This window comes from Eumetopias jubatus, unplaced genomic scaffold (assembly GCF_037043125.1).
Source record: "Eumetopias jubatus isolate StellerSeaLion01/CBP00866 unplaced genomic scaffold, mEumJub1_p1.0 scaffold_1, whole genome shotgun sequence".
Classification (NCBI taxonomy): domain Eukaryota; kingdom Metazoa; phylum Chordata; class Mammalia; order Carnivora; family Otariidae; genus Eumetopias; species Eumetopias jubatus.
The window spans coordinates 210,966,574-210,982,609 of NW_028274807.1; the positions used below are offsets into that span (position 1 = coordinate 210,966,574).

Sequence of the window (16,036 nt, forward strand, 5' to 3'; positions counted from 1 at the left end):
AGACATTAGCGACACCCAGCGACCGCACGGGGAGACGCCGCGGACAAGAGCGCGCGATCCGTTGCCTTGGGTGCGGGGGGAGGGTCCGGGTAATTTTAGACGGGGCGTGTGTGCGCGAATCCCGGCTCAGGAATGGCAGAGGATGGTGACGTGAGGGGGAGGCTGTGGGCCGAGCCAGGGAAACACCAGGTCCCAAGGCAGGACCACATCGACCCCACATCCAACCCCCCAAGGGCAGGGCCGTATCCCTCCTCCACTTAGACCTTTCCAGGGCAGGGTCCTGTACCCCTAAGACTGGGAAAATGCTCTGATCAGACACCCCTCCCCAGCGTAGGGTTAGGTCCTTTTTTCCCGGGGCAGGGGGAGAGGTCTTCCCGCCGAAGCCCGCCCCTGCAGTAGGCTCGGGCTGACGTCACTGCGGCGGGGCTAAGGGGACAATCCCCTGCTTCAGTCTCGCCACCTGCCCCGCCCCTAGCGTCCGCCGCAAACGCCCACCGGGGGGCAGCGGGAGATGAGGGGGGCTCGAGGTTGGAACGCCAGCCTGTATACCTCCAGGAGGTGCCCAGCGGAGACCCCGCGCCCAATGAGGCGGGGTCTTTACGGGGACTCCCAGGGGCCGGAACACGTGCGCCTGACCCTTTAAGGCAAGCCGGGTCGCCACTGCCGCCACCGCGGTTACTAGGTATATAACGTCATGCGCGGGCGGGGAACGTGCACGCCAGGGAGGAAGCGGAAGGGGCGGGGCTCCGCAGGCCGAGTCTCTAGCGCTGCCGCCGCCAGAGTCAGACCCGGAGCCGGAGCGGGCTGAGCCGCCGAGGCAAGATGGTGGACTATAGCGTGTGGGACCACATCGAGGTGTCTGACGATGAGGACGAGACGCACCCCAACATCGACACGGCCAGCCTCTTCCGCTGGCGGCACCAGGTAGAATGCGCGTGCCCATCCCCTGCCCCCCCCGCCCCCCCCGCCCGGGACTCCGCTCCAGAGTTCTGACCCCTGGTACTGCCAGGGACCCCCACATTGACACCTGGGGTTCCCAACGCGTAGTCTGGACTTTCAGTATCGCTTGAGGGGTTCCTCGATTCAACTCCAGAGCCCAGAACTGCCAGGGCGCTGAGTCCCTACCAGAGATCCCGGGCCTCCCCTCCGATTTCTGCATGGAACTCCCAGTTGACCCCTAGGGCACCTTTCTCCGAGTCTAAGTTGCTAAGATAAGCTTTGGGGGTGTTCTCTCAATCCCTTCTGGGACCTTCCACTTACATGCAAAACTCTGCCTCAGAGTCTGGACCCTGATCCTATTCCGGGAGGCATTTCTGATCTTGGATATACCATCCGCCACTCCCCAAATCCTAGAGTCCTCAGTACTTTGAATTTATTCTGAGATCTTCCTCCCAACAGAACAAGGAACTCTGCCCTCCCCTGAGATTTCTGTTCCTGGCTTGGGAGTCCAACCCATACCGGGGACCCCTTCCCTAGAATATAGACCGGTGCTCCACCAGGGCCTTCATTCTCATTCAGGACTGGAGTTTTGGAACCCATTTTCCCTCCAGACCAAACCACCGGTTCGACCCTGACGGAGCCTTCCAATTCCAGCCACTCTTTAGCGTCACCTACTGTGGACCCCATTTCCCATTATACCAGGAAACCCTACCCTGCAGGGCTTCCGGCCGGTCTAGAGCCCCTGCCCCTCCTTGGTATTGCAGGCCAGGCACCACCCACCCCCAACAGTTTCCTGTAGGAGCCTCTGGCAGCCTTGGAAGGTCTTATACCAACTCCAGTCCAGCACCCAAACCCACCCGGCCTTTCTCCTGACCCCAGCTCAGTCTGCTGCTCTCAGACACCCAGACTGTCCCTGCTCTCACTAGGGACCCTCCCAATTTGATTCCAGATTTACTGCCCCTCCTGTTACCTCTTTGCCCCCAAATCCAGATCCCAGAACCCTCCAGCCTCTCTCCCTGCCCAGCAGTGCTCACAGGCCAGCAGAAGAGCTCTCATAAATCCTAATACTCTAACCTCTTGCTCCCCCAAATCAGAGCTCCTACACCCACATGTGTATGTTATACTCTCACACTGAGGGCGAGCTATCTCACAGAACCTTCCAGTTAGGAATTCTTCGCCCCACCCTCGCATATGGCAACTCCCAGTCATTTACCCAGAACCTCCAAGAAGGGCCCTTCCCCGGTCCTGTGTTGTCTAGTCCCTGCATCTGGTCTCCAGTCCCAGTTCCAAACCTTACCCTAAAGCAGCAATCTCTTGGGTAGCATACCTGCCAGGCAAGCCACTGAGTGTAAGAAAGTTCTAGCACTTCCATTTCTTGCCGTGTGTAACATTTTATTATGAAATGTTTGAGACCTGCGCAGAGCTCTAAAAAGATTATTCTTGGGAACACCTACTTCTGTCACATAAAGAGGTTAATCTATACAGCTGTCTGGAGAACATTTTGGTCCTGCTGGGTGGGAAGCCAGTGCCCTGTCTCCTGCAGAGTCCTCCCCACCACGCCTTCCTCCCTCCTGGCACAGAACCCTTTCCTGTCCTGCTGAGGACCCTGGGGCTGTAGTGGAGCCTAGTGAGGGTGGGGATGGGGGAGGGAAGATAAGCATCTCCAGCACCAGCTTCGGTTCGGCAAGCTTGGGTTCTAATCCCAACCCTACCACATACTGCTTTTACTCCCTGCCCCTAGAGACCATCCTGAGAATGAGATGAGATTAGGCCCGACAGGAGATTGGCTCAGGGCCTGGGAGGGAGTAAGCATATGGGAGCGGGAGGTGGGATTAATAAGAAGGTAGCCTGGTGAGCTTCTGAGCACAGGCCTGCACACCTAGGTTTGGTCCTGGCTCCGGAATCACTGGCTTAATGGATGACCTCCAGCGACTTGTTTGATCTCTATGTTTCTCGGTTTCCCCAGCCAGGAATAAATATTAAGGGTATCTATCCGATAGAGTTCTTCTGAGGGGTTATCTGATTTATTTAATGTGTGTGATGTCTTTGGGTTAGATGGCATCTGGCATGTGATAAGCTCTCTGTAAACTTTAGTTGTTATTATGGTTATTATTCAGGTAATCTGTGCTGGGAAAGAAAAATTCCAGAGGTACCAGAAAGGGACCAGGGAGTCTCCCAGGCCCCTGCTCCCTGTCCTGATAGAGCTGATGTTACTGGTTTCTTGTGATTCCTTTAGTCGAACTGGATGGCACTGAGGTTCTGGGAACCTCAGGGTTTCTTTCTTTCTTTTTCTTCTTTAAGGTTTTACTTATGTGACAGAGAGAGACACAGCGAGAGAGGGAACACAAGCAGGGGGAGTGGGAGTGGGAGAGGGAGAAGCAGGCTTCCCGCCGAGCAGGGAGCCCGATGCGGGGCTCGATCCCAGGACCCTGGGATCATGACCTGAGCTGAAGGCAGACGCTTAACAGCTGAGCCACCCAGGCGCCCCGAGCCTCAGGTTTTCTATCTGTAAGGCAGGGGGGGTGGGGACCCCCGCTCCCTGCTGGGGCGTCTGCTCAAGCCACCCCTCCCAGAGGTGTAAAGCCCGAGCTGGGCAGGCTCTGGGAGGCCTTTATTTAGCTTCAGTCTCCCTGGCGGCCACTCAGAGGACACTGAGAAAAGCTGGGTGGCCGCCCAGCAGGAACCAGCAGGGTGGTAGGTTCCTGCTGCCCCCTGAGGCCAGTGATAGTGCCAACCCCAGACAGCCCCTCACAAGGCAGCAGGGAGCCTCCAGGGCAACACAAGCCCATCGTGGAGAAGGGAAAGTGGCAGAGCCCAGGGCCTCTTTCTCTTGTCTCCACGAGGCAAGGGCCTTCTCGACCTTTATCCACATGGGCAAAGTGAGACTCGCGACTGACTCTAGCAGTCCTGTGGGGCGTGCGTGAAGACTCCAGGTTTCCCAATTCCCACCCACCGCAGGCCTGGCTCTGTGCTGGAACCAGGAGATACCGGCCTCAGGGAAGGCCCAGAAGTGAGTTGGGAGACCATTCTGGTGGCAGTGGCCATGATGATGGTGATACCAGTGGAACACGTTCGGTACTGAGTACTGGGTTGCAAGCAGTTTCCTGGGAGGAACTCCTGAGGCCCCATTTCCCAAAGAGGAACGTCGAGGCTTGGGAGAGTTTTAAGTAAGTGTCTTAGCCAAGGTCACGTTGCCAGTAAGTGGCGGAGCTGGGTGACCTGACTGTGCAGTAACAACCACTCCCAGTTATTGAGCATTTACTCAGGGCTGGAAATCAATCTAAATACTTGAAGTACCTTTTCTTGTTTGAGCCCCAGAATCGTCCCCAGAGAGAGAGAGATTGTCCCCTTCAATGGTAATGGCAGTCGCCAGCACGGGAATGGGGCTTGCTGAGCGCCCAGCACGGCTCTGGACTGTTGACTTTAACTTCTCATCTCCTTTGCTTCTCCTGGTGCCACCCTGTGAGGTTGGTGCGGTTGTCGCCTTTGACAGATGAGGAAACGGAGGTCCCTAAAGGTTAGGGGATTGACCCAAGGACACCCATCCTTTACTCTGGTGGCTGTGGGTATGACCCCACATTTGGGGCCCTGAGATTGTCCTCCAGCATGTTATCATGTCACCTGGGGATCATGAAGGGGCCTTTGGAGCACAGTGATGCGGCATGGGGGCTCTTGGGGGAGGCTCTGTTGAAGTTGAGACCTGGAGACAAAGTAGGTGGAGTGAGGGGAAGAGAGTTCCAGGTGGAAGGAACAGCCTGTGCAGAGGCCACGAGTCAAGAGCGAGCTGGTGCATTTGGGGAACCATGAGGGCTAGCATATGCCTAGGACCCAGAGTTGGGAGAGGGAAGTGGGACCCAGGTCCTCATGGGGCCTTGGTGCCATCTGGGCAGCTTGGGGCAAGGGTCAGGGTTCCCATCTGAACCCAGACACTCCAGGCTGGGATGGCAGAGAGGGCTGCAGACAGATGTGGATATTTCAAAAAGACTGGCAGCTTCTGAGTCTAGCTTGGGGGAGCAGTGATGGAAAGTGGTCTCACCTCTCGGCTCAGTCAGTGGCTCTGGATTGATCAGGCACTGCTGAGAGCCAGGGGAGGTGATGGAGCCAAGCAGGGCTGGAGAGCAGACAGGGCCATGCCATGTGAGGTGGGGTCCAGTGGGGACCTAAGCGAGAGGGGGAATGAGAAGGGGCACCATCTGAGCTTGGGGTGCAGCAGAAGAGGAGGTCTGGGGAGCAACAGCTGGGGAAGGGGGGGACAGGAGGCTGGTGGGCACCGAGCTAAGGCTCAAGGAGGTGTGCAGGCCTGGAGACAGAGCTGAAGGGGCCTCGGGAGTGGTCCGGGAGCAGTGCTCTGCGTGGCGCGAATTGGAGAGACTTCTAGAAGTGAAAGTAGTCAGGACTGGGTAGCAGAGAGGGAGGGAAAAACAGGGTCAGTGAGCAGGCCTCAGCTAGGGGCAGAGGTGGCTCGAGGAGATTGCTGGGCAGGGGAGGGCACCCGAGTTTCACTGAGGGCAGCTCCAGGGAAGAGGCGGAGCCTGAGACCCCCATCCAGTGTTTCAGTTTATTCATCCAACAGCTGTTTCCTGAGTCTTTATTGTGTGCTTGTGTGTGAGACACAAGAGTGAGCAGATCCCCACCTCCATGGAGCCAGTATCCTGGGAGGGGGACACGTGGAAAACACAGTAAATAATTGTCACCAGATGTTAGCAGGTAATGAGTGCTGAGGAGGAAGGTGACACAAGGCAAGAGTAAGGGGAGATTGCCATCTTCAGCAGGGTGGTCAGGGGGGTCCTCATCTGTAAAGTGACATTTGAGCCAAGATGGTAAGGATGCGAGGGAGTAAGTGGTATGGGGGGGGGGTGGAAAATCTGGAAGGAGAGCTTTCCAGGCTGCAGAAACAGCCAGTGCAAAGGCCCTGATGTTGGCAGTGGGTTCAAGGAAAGATGAGGCGGCCAGTGTGACTAGAGGGAGGGGGGCAGATCCGCAGAGCCTTGTGGGTCATGGATAGGACTTGGGCTTTTGCTGAGTGTTGTAGATGCCAAGGCGGGTTCTGGTTCTGAGTGGGCAGGCCGGTGGAGGGTGGGTGGTGAGCATGCCCAGACTCGGGTGGGCGCAGGTAAACTGGTGGGGATGGAAGCCGGCAGTCGGGCCACCGAGGGTGGTGCAGACATTCCCTGGGGCCGTCCCAGGTGCAGTGGGTGGGAGCCCCGGGTGGGGCGGGGCTGAAGGGCTGTGTCTGCCCCCAGGCCCGGGTGGAGCGCATGGAACAGTTCCAGAAGGAGAAGGAGGAGCTGGACAGGGGCTGCCGCGAGTGCAGGCGCAAGGTGGCTGAGTGTCAGCGGAAGCTGAAGGAGCTGGAGGTGGCCGAGGGCGAGGGCAGCAGACTGGAGCTGGAGCGGCTGCAAGCCGAGGCTCAGCAGCTGCGCAAGGAGGAGCGGAGCTGGGAGCAGAAACTGGAGGAGATGCGCAAGAAGGAGAAGAGCATGCCCTGGAATGTGGACACGCTCAGCAAGGATGGCTTCAGCAAGGTGGGGGGGGGGGTTGCCGGGCAGGGGGGTCCCCCTCATGCAGGGGCGGGAGGTGCTTGATGGTGAGATAGGTGCAGGGTTGCGGGGGAGGCCTCTTCAGGTCAAGGGGTGGAGGAACAGGTGTGTGGGGCCGGGTGGACGAAGCACCCCACTGGTACTCCCCTCTGATCTGCCCGAAGGCCCTAGTCCGAGGCCACATGTGCCACACCCACGCTCCCGCCACACTGATGCTCATGACACCGTCACCACCTCCGCCGTGGAAGGGATGGGCGCTGCGGCCTCGGCCCAGCCGGCCGTGCTGGACGCGCCCTGCGGCCTCGCCCCAGCCCACTCCCCCTCTTGCCCCATCACAGAGCATGGTCAATACCAAGCCAGAACAGGCGGAGGAGGAGTCGGAGGAGGTGAGGGAGCAGAAACACAAAACCTTTGTGGAGAAGTACGAGAAACAGATCAAGCACTTCGGTGAGTTGGGCACCGGTTGGAGGGGGCCCACGGGGGGGCGATGCATGGGACAGGGGCTGGCCCTCTGCCTCCGGGGCCCTTCAGCACTTTGCCAACACCTCTGTAGGCATGCTCCGCCGCTGGGACGACAGCCAGAAGTATCTATCAGACAATGTCCATCTGGTGTGTGAGGAAACAGCCAACTACCTAGTCATCTGGTGCATTGACCTAGAGGTGGAGGAGGTGAGTGGAGCCTGCCCTGGGACTGGGGAAGAGCCCTTCCCTGAGGCCGCCACTTGGTGACATCCTGCCTATATTCTCTCTGGGCAGAAATGCGCACTCATGGAGCAGGTGGCCCACCAGACCATTGTCATGCAGTTCATCCTGGAGCTGGCCAAGAGCCTGAAGGTGGATCCCCGGGCCTGCTTCCGGCAGTTCTTCACTAAGATCAAGGTAGCATCCCTGAGGAGCCGGGGTGGGGTGGGGTGTGGCTCTCTCCAGGGCACCAGCCTCAGTCTACAGGAGGGGTGGACACATGTCCACTCAGACTCACGGCCATGGGATCAGAGCCTGCTCTGTCGGGAGGGCAGAGACGCGGAGGGGCCGGTGGTCGGCCCCCAGACAGAATTTAAGAGACAGGGGTGAGGCACAGAGTCAAGGATACCTCGGGGTTCCTTAGCTGAGCACCTGGAAGAACAGAGCTACCCGTGCTGAGGTCGGGGAGACTGAGGGCAGGGCAGCCCGTGCGGAGCGATCCAGAGCTCGAGTGAGGCGTGTTGAGTGTGAGGTGCCTGCAGGCCCACGTGGAGGAGGGGAGCGTGGCCGGTCTGTGGTTTGGGGGGGGTGGCGGGCAGGCAGGCAGGTGATCCGTCAGCACGGAGGCGACAGAGTGTCTGCGGGCCTGCAGCGGCCTGGTCCTGGGGCCGGCCCAGTGAACGGCTCTCGGCCCCAACCCTCCAGACAGCCGACCGCCAGTACATGGAGGGCTTCAACGATGAGCTCGAGGCGTTCAAGGAGCGCGTGCGGGGCCGCGCCAAGCTGCGCATCGAGAAGGCCATGAAAGAGTACGAGGAGGAAGAGCGCAAGAAGCGGCTGGGCCCAGGCGGCCTGGACCCCGTTGAAGTCTATGAGTCTCTCCCTGAGGTGCGGCTCCCCTGCCCTGGCGGTGGGGTGGGCAGTGGCAGGCAGGGCCCCCCCAGGGACCCAGGCCCTGACCCCCGGCCCATCTGCACCCACAGGAGCTCCAGAAATGCTTTGACGTGAAGGACGTGCAGATGCTCCAAGATGCCATCAGCAAGATGGACCCCACCGTGAGTAACAGCGCCCCAGGCCCGCCCACCAGCCGAGCTGTGCCTCCTGAGCAAGCGATGTGTCCTCCCCCTCCAGCCCTGCTCCCCACTTGGCTGGGAGAAGCGTCCCTTGTGGGCTTCAGGGAGGAATAGGGGAGGCTTTTGCATCCATACACTGGTTTACACGTATCAAGCACCTACCATGTGACTACACCCAGCAGTGAACCCGGAACTTTCAGCGTGTCCCCTGCCATGGAGTGTCACCGCCCCTGTGGGCCATTTATGAGCCTAGTGGGCACACAAGGTTGGCCCCACCTTTGTCCAAGGAAGGGGCGCTCCTCCCTGGCCTTGGTTACCCCATCAAACCACAGTTTCTCTGGATACTGACTTGGAGCATGCGTGGGGTGGGGGGTCTGAGCTCACAGTAAACATTAGCTGCCGTTGTATGTACGTATGTATTTTAAAGTAAGCGCTGTGCTCGGCATGGGGCTTGAATTCATGACCCCGAGATCAAGAGTCCCGTTCTCTACTGACTGCACCAGCCAGGCGTCCCTAACTGTTGTTAATATTAGGAGCAGTGATGGTGCTGGTAGACAGGACCTCGTGTCTTAATAGACCTTGGTTTGACCCCATTCCTGCCGCTTGGCTCACTGGTTGGCCACACTGTGAAATGGGACTGGTTGCAGGATCTGGTCCAGGCTTTCTAGAAGCTTCCATGAAAAAGGATATCTAGACCAAGGGTCTTCACCCTGTGGTTCACAAGCTCACTGCCTGCTTTTAAAAGTAAAGTTTTACTGGAATGCAGCTTTATTCTGGACGTACACTATTTAAACTTGAATTCACCTTAAGTGAAACGTAAGGTTCTGGTCTTCACCTGCACTAGCCACGTTTGAAGGACTTGGCAGCCACGTGTGGCTGGTAGCTACCGTGTTGGTCAATGCATATTACAGACCATTCCCATCATTGCACAGTGCTCTGGACAGCTCTGGTCTAGAATAAGCAGTGAGCAGGCTTAAGGACGCGCAGGGGGATAGGCGGGCCACCTGGCAGGGGGGCAGCCCGGCCTCACCAGCCTTCTCCCCACAGGATGCGAAGTACCACATGCAACGCTGCATCGACTCCGGCCTCTGGGTCCCCAACTCCAAGTCCAGCGAGGCCAAGGATGGGGAAGAGGCGGGCCCCGGGGACCCCTTGCTGGAAGCCGGCCCCAAGCCAGGCGACAAGAAGGATGTCAGCGCCTGACTCGGCCCCAGCTGCTGCCCACCTGCCTGCAGGCCCCTGTGTGCCCCTTTTCAGAAAACAAAAATAGATGCCATCTCCCCAGCTCCTGGTTTCCTCCACTTTCGCTGCTCCCGCCCAGCCTGGGGCCGGGAGAAGGCCTGTCCCCACTCCCATTACCCCCACCTCCAGTGCTCATCCAAGTCTCTGCTTTGAGTCAAGGGGCTTCACTGTCTGCAGGATGCTACCCCGCCTCCCCCCCCCCCCCCCCCCCCGCCATCAGCATTATGCCAAAGGCCTGGGGGTCCAGGGAGGGGCGGAGGTCGCTAGGCTGGTCCATGGGGTGGGGGGAGGGTCTCCAGCCCAGAGGCCTGCTCCAGTCACTATGGGCTCTGTTTTCACTGTTCATCTGCTGTCGAGTCTTCTATATGGTAAACAGCAATGATCTTCCAATAAAGGATTTCAGATGCTCAGGGGGGCGTCTTGAGGGCTGTTGACACAGCTCTTCTCTTGGAGTGGGAGGGAAACCCAGTGAGTGTTGGAGGCCTGGCCTCTGATGCCTCAGGCTTTATCCTCCAGCTGTCTGGGCAGCTCCCTCTATTCTGATTCTAGGCTCTTGCATGTGCTGTTCCACTGCCTAGAACATTCTTCCCCAGGATTCCTTTACATCGGAGTTCTCGGCCCCACCCCTCCACTTGGCTTGTCCCCCAAGCCTCCCTGCCCACCACCCATTCAGGAGCATCTTTCATCTCTGATCACTGCCCTTTGCATCCCTGGTCCATTTCCCCGTGCCCTCTGGCCTGCAGCCCGCCTCAAGCCTATTCCCCTTCTCCTCCTTCCCCATCGGACCCCAATAGGCAGTAACCAGAGGGTAGTCATGAACGCGTGAGTCAAGACACATCCCTCCCTGAGCAGAAGCCCAAAGTCTTTGCTCTGGGTAGCTCACAAAGGCCTGCACCAGCTGCCCCGGTCTCCGTATCCTCCCCTCTGCTCGCCCTCTCTCCCCCTCCCTCCTTGCGGGTCCTTGAGCACTTTAAATTTATCTTTATCAATGTGACCTTGGGCAACTTACTCAGCCTCCACATTACCTCCCCCTCCGCTGCACAATGAGTAATGTTAGTGCCTTTCTCCTGGGGGTAGTGCTAGAATGAGATCATGCCACAGGCAAGCAGGACGCCTGGCACTCAGATGCTCAAAATGTGGGCCTTGGCGTGTGCCTGTCTCTCTCCCTGAACACCCTTCCCTGCAGCCCTTGTGGGGCTCCTTTAAAAAGTAATAATTGGGCCACAGGAAAGGGCCTAAGGAATAGTATGGTGAACAAGGACATCAGTTTAGGATGAAACCGAGCAGCAAGGCCCTCTGCCTGCCCCTTCCGGGGGACCCCACCCCTGGCAGCTGCTTGTCCCTCAGGCCAGAGCTCAGTGCCACCTCTTCCCCGGGGCCCTCCTTGGCCCACCCGAGTTGTCCCTAACACTCAACCAGGCAGCTTGCCTCACCTGCCATGTGCCAAGCTTTGCCGACCTGTGTGCTGTCCTCTCCCTGGTGCTGTGAGCACCACCAGAGCACAAACTGAGTCTTCCGTGGTCCTGAGGTACTTACAGTACCTTGGAGGGACCCGGGCCCTCGGGGGGTGCTCAGTAAACCTCTACTAAGGCAAAGAGCCCTAGATGCTGTTGTGTGCAGGCCGACGGCCGCCAGGGGGCAGTGGTGAGCCGCAGCCCCGGGTGGCATCCCCTAAAGGTTTTATACGGTGGGAATGGCAGGCGCAGATCTGCAGGATCTGCAGGGCTTGGGGAGGAGGAAGGCATCTTAAGGCCCTGGGTAAACCTCGCCCATCCAGGATCCATCCAGGATTGGCAACTTCATTATTTACTGTGAAAGCTTTCAAAGATGGAATCCATATTACTGGTTTTTCCTTTTGCCTCAGGCTCCAATATAACTCAGCACTGTTATGGATTCTCTACTTAAAATTTCAGTATTTTGTTCATGGGTGGTTCCCCCCCCCCACATTGTGCTTTTTAAAAAATATTGCATTAAAGTATTTATCTTGGTTACTGAGCTTTTCGGCGCCCTCTTTGCTTTCATGCCTCACCTCCCTCACCCTAGTGTGGGCTCTCCTAAGAGGATTTAAAACATCCAATGCTATTAAGAGACACTCGGGGGGACTAGCTCTGTCTCTGCTCATCCTCCACCCAAGCGGTTCCCCGTCCCCAATCACAGGAGCCCATGGGAACCCACTGCCCACACTTTCTTCTGACTCCTTCCAAGGTTTCCTTTTGTAAAATTGAATGTGTTATTTTATTTTTTAAATTGAATGTGTTCTTATCCCCCTCCTCTCCTTTACCTAAAACATAACACGTTCCACATTCTGAAATGCATCTTGCTTTTTTCACTGAACAATATGACCTGCAGAACCCCCTTTATCAGTCCATCAGCACTTGCTCATTCTGTCTTGTGTGGAAAGCTCTGCGGTGTGCCTATCTCGGTGTTGGTTTCATTCGGGGGTTTTCCAGTCTCTTTACAAGCAAGAAATACCCTCGTGCACCATTTCCCATAAGCACAGGCATCCTACCTGTAGGAAGAATTCCCAGAAGCAGGATTGCTGGGTCTCAAGTGAGAAACAGAATTCAACTCAAAAGGGTTTCAGAGAACAAACCGTAATGAAGGCATTGATGTCAGGGATGTGAGCCGGGTTGGAGAACCAACAAATGTATGTCGAGTGTATTCGTTTTCTACAGCTGCTGTAATAACATAACGGCAAACTTAGTGCCTTCAACACAAATTTATTTATTTTTTAATACTTTTTTTTTAAAGATTTTATTTATTTATTTGACAGAGACATAGTGAGAGAAGGAACACAAGCAGGGGGAGTGGGAGAGGGAGAAGCAGGCTTCCCGCGGAGCAGGGAGCCCGATGCGGGGCTCGATCCCAGGACCCTGAGATCATGACCTGAGCCGAAGGCAGATGCCGAACGACTGAGCCACCCAGGCGCCCAACACAAATTTATTGTCTTCCAATTCTGCAGCTCAGAAGCCTGACACTAGTCTCGCTGGGTTAAGATCAGGACATTGGCAGAGCTGTGATCCTTCTGGAAGCTCAGGGTGGGATCCATTTCCTTGCCTTGCTCAGCTTCTAGAAGCTGCTCACATTCCTTGGCTCCCGGCCCTTCCTCCATCTTCAAAGACGGCAAAGATAGGCCCTCATATCCTATCACTCTGACTTCTTTTTCTGCCTCCCCCTTCCACTTTTTTTTTTTAATTAAGATTTTTAATTTTATTTATTTGAGAGAAAGAGCCGGAAGAGGGGCAGTGGGAGAGGGACAGAGAGAATCTGAAGCGGACTCCACACTAAGCGTGAGCTTGACACAGGGCTCAATCTCACGATCATGATCTGAACCAAAACCGAGTCAGTCACTCAACTGACTGAGCCACCCAGGTGTCCCCCCACCCTTCCACTTTTAAAGATCCTTGTGATTACCTTGAGCCCAACAGGATAATCTTCTTACCTTAAGACCAACTGATTAGCATCCTCAATTTCCATCTGCAATTTTATACTTATTTTTTAAAAGATTTTTATTTATTTGTCAGAGAGAGAGAGAGAGAGCACGCGCATGAGCAGGGGGAGGGGCAGAGGGAGAAGCAGGCTCTGCGCTGAGTGAAGAGCCCCATGTGGGACTCCATCCCAGGACCCTGGGATCATGACCTGAGCCGAAGGCAGACATTTAAGCGACTCAGCCACCCAGGCATCCCTCCATTTGCAAGTTTAATTCTCCCTTTTTATGCATCTCCCTAACGAAGCATAACATATTCACAGATTCCAGGGATTAGTTCCTACATGGGCATTTTTGGGGGTCTGTTACTCTGCCTGCCACAGGGAGGCACCACATCCAGGGTTCAGGCGCGTGGACTGGAAACAGAATGAGCAGAACTCATTGAGATCTGAAGTCATGAAGAAGGCACTCCTTGCAGAATATGTGGTCGCAGAGATACAGCCACTGCCCACACCACACTGTAGCCAGCAGGGAGGGAGTAGAGGAATAAATATCCCTCCTTGGTCTCCCACTTCTGGTCTCTAGCCAGGCTTCCCCGTTGGCAGAACCCACCCGAAGCCAGGGATGTGGAAGCTGGGTGAAGCACGTTGATTTCTTGTGGCCACAGGAGGAAGCCCTCAATACACAGCTGCTCATAGGGGGCGCCTGGGTGGCTCAGTCGTTAAGCGTCTGCCTTCGGCTCAGGTCATGATCCCAGGGTCCTGGGATCGAGCCCCACATCGGGCTCCCTGCTCGGCGGGAAGCCTGCCTCTTCCTCTCCCACTGCCCCTGCTTGTGTTCCCTCTCTTGCTGTGTGTCTCTCTCTGTCAGATAAACAAAATCTTAAAAAAAAAAATACACAGCTGCTCATAGGCAACAAATATCCTGGGTGCTGGGGATAGAGCCTAGAACAAGTTACTCCAGCCCCCCATACCCCTTACCTGGCCAACTTCTTCCCTCCCTACCACTTACCACCTCCCAACATATCATAAAACCCACTTATTAGTATTTATCTGGTTTATGTCCACTCCCCGGAGGCAGGGATTCCTGTGCTTTGTTCATGGCTAAATCCTCAGATCCTAGAGCACAGCACACAGTAGGCGCTCCGTGTGTGTTTTTATTTTTATTTTTATTTTATTTTTTTAAAGATTTTATTTATTTATTTGACAGAGAGATAGAGAGCACAAGTAGGCAGAGTGGCAGGCAGAGGGAGAGGGAGAAGAAGGCTCTCCGCTGAGCAGGGAGCCAGAAGTGGGGCTCGATCCCAGGACCGCAGGATCATGACCTGAGCCGAAGGCAGCCGCTTAACCGACTGAGCCACCCAGGCGCCCCAAGTGTGTGTTTTTAAATTGCGGTAAAATGTACATGCCATAGGGCACCTGGGTGGCTCAGTCGTTGGGCGTCTGCCTTCGGCTTAGGCCATGATCCCGGGGTCCTGGGATCGAGCCCCGCATTGGGCTCCCTGCTCCGCAGGAAGCCTGCTTCTCCCTCTCCCACTCCCCCTGCTTGTGTTCCCTCTCTCACTGTGTCTCTCTCTGTCAAATAAATAAATAAAATCTTTTAGAAAAAATGTACACGCCATAAAATTAACCATTTTAACCTTTTTTGGATGTGCGATTCAGTGGCTTTAAGTACAAGAAATTGTTCCCGTTAAACATTTAACCCCTCATTCATAAAATATCTGTAATTTTGTGACTGGCTTATTTCAATTAACGTAATGTTTTCAAGGTTCATCCGTGGTGTAGCGTGTATCAATTTCATTCCATTTTAGAGTTGAATAGTATTCCATTGTAGGATACATCATATTTTGTTGACCATTCATCCATCGCTTGAATTGCTTCCACTTCTCCGTTACTGTGAATAATACTGCTCTGAACATGGGTGTGCAAATATCTCTCTGAGTCCTGCTTTCTTTTGCATATGCACCCAGATGTGGAATTGCTGGATTACACGGTAATTCTACATTTAACATTAGGAACCACTAAACCATAAACATATTCTGAATTCAGTAATTCAATGTCAAGGGCCCAGAAGCAGAGTAAGAACTTGCCCTCAAAAATCCTTTTCTGCCTTTTCAATTCGGAACCATGTGAATGAATTACTTATTAAAATAAGTAATCCTCGGGCGCCTGGGTGGCTCAGTTGGTTGGGCGGCTGCCTTCGGCTCAGGTCATGATCCTGGAGTCCCGGGATCGAGTCCCGCATTGGGCTCCCTGCTCAGCGGGGAGTCTGCTTCTCCCTCTGACCCTCTTCCCTCTCGTGCTCTCTATCTCTCATTCTCTCTCTCTCAAATAAATAAAATCTTTAAAAAAAAGTAATCCTTTTATTTTTATATTTATTTTTTTAAGGTTTTATTTATTTATTCGACAGAGAGAGACACAGCAAGAAAGGGAACACAAGCAGGGGGAGTGCGGGAGGGAGAAGCAGGCTTCTGGCCAAGCAGGGAGCCCGATGTGGGGTTCGATCCCAGGACCCTGGGACCATGATCTGAGCCGAAGGCCGACACTTAATGACTGAGCCACCCAGGCGCCCCCCCAAAAATAAGTAATTCTTTTAAAAAAAGAACGACGGTACAAGAATGTTTCTTGGCACCACTTGGAAACCACACTAACTGTCCATCCATGGGAGAAGAGACAGATGAATTGTAGCCTATTTTTTAAAAAAATTTTTATTCTTTTATTTATTTATTTATTATTCTTATTTTTAAGATTTTATTTATTCATTTGAGACACAGAGATACAGAGAGAGAGAGAGCATGAGCAGGGAGAGAGGCAGAGGGAGAAGGAGAAGCAGGCTCCCCGCTGAGCCAGGAGCTCGATGTGGGGCTCGATCCCAGGACCCTGGGATCATGACCTGAGCCGAAGGCAGATGTTTAACCATCTGAACCACCCAGGCGCCCCTTCTTTTTATTTTTTTTTAAGATTTTATTTATTTATTTGACAGAGAGAGACAGCGAGAGAAAGAACACAAGCAGGAGAAGTGGGAGAGGGAGAAGCAGGCTCCCCGCTGAGCAGGAAGCCCGATGTGGGGCTCGATCCCAGGACCTTGGGATCACGACTTGAGCCGAAGGCAGATGCTTAACTATTGAGCCACCC

At 55.1% G+C, this 16,036-nt stretch overlaps 1 protein-coding gene across 2 annotated transcripts; it reads left to right on the plus strand.

Moving 5' to 3' along the window:
- Positions 1-737: 737 nt before the first annotated feature.
- Positions 738-9,681, plus strand: CDC37 (cell division cycle 37, HSP90 cochaperone). 2 transcript variants are annotated; one of them, XM_088017371.1, is made up of 8 exons: positions 738-924; positions 6,183-6,464; positions 6,644-6,926; positions 7,033-7,148; positions 7,236-7,358; positions 7,866-8,048; positions 8,144-8,215; positions 9,281-9,681. In XM_088017371.1, the coding sequence occupies exons 1-8, from the start codon at positions 823-825 to the stop codon at positions 9,434-9,436; spliced, it is 1,317 nt and encodes a 438-aa protein (XP_087873497.1). In that variant the 5' UTR covers positions 738-822; the 3' UTR covers positions 9,437-9,681. The 2 variants fall into 2 exon arrangements, with proteins under 2 accessions (XP_087873497.1, XP_027944689.1); XM_028088888.2 differs by having other exon boundaries at positions 6,818-6,926.
- Positions 9,682-16,036: the final 6,355 nt, after the last annotated feature.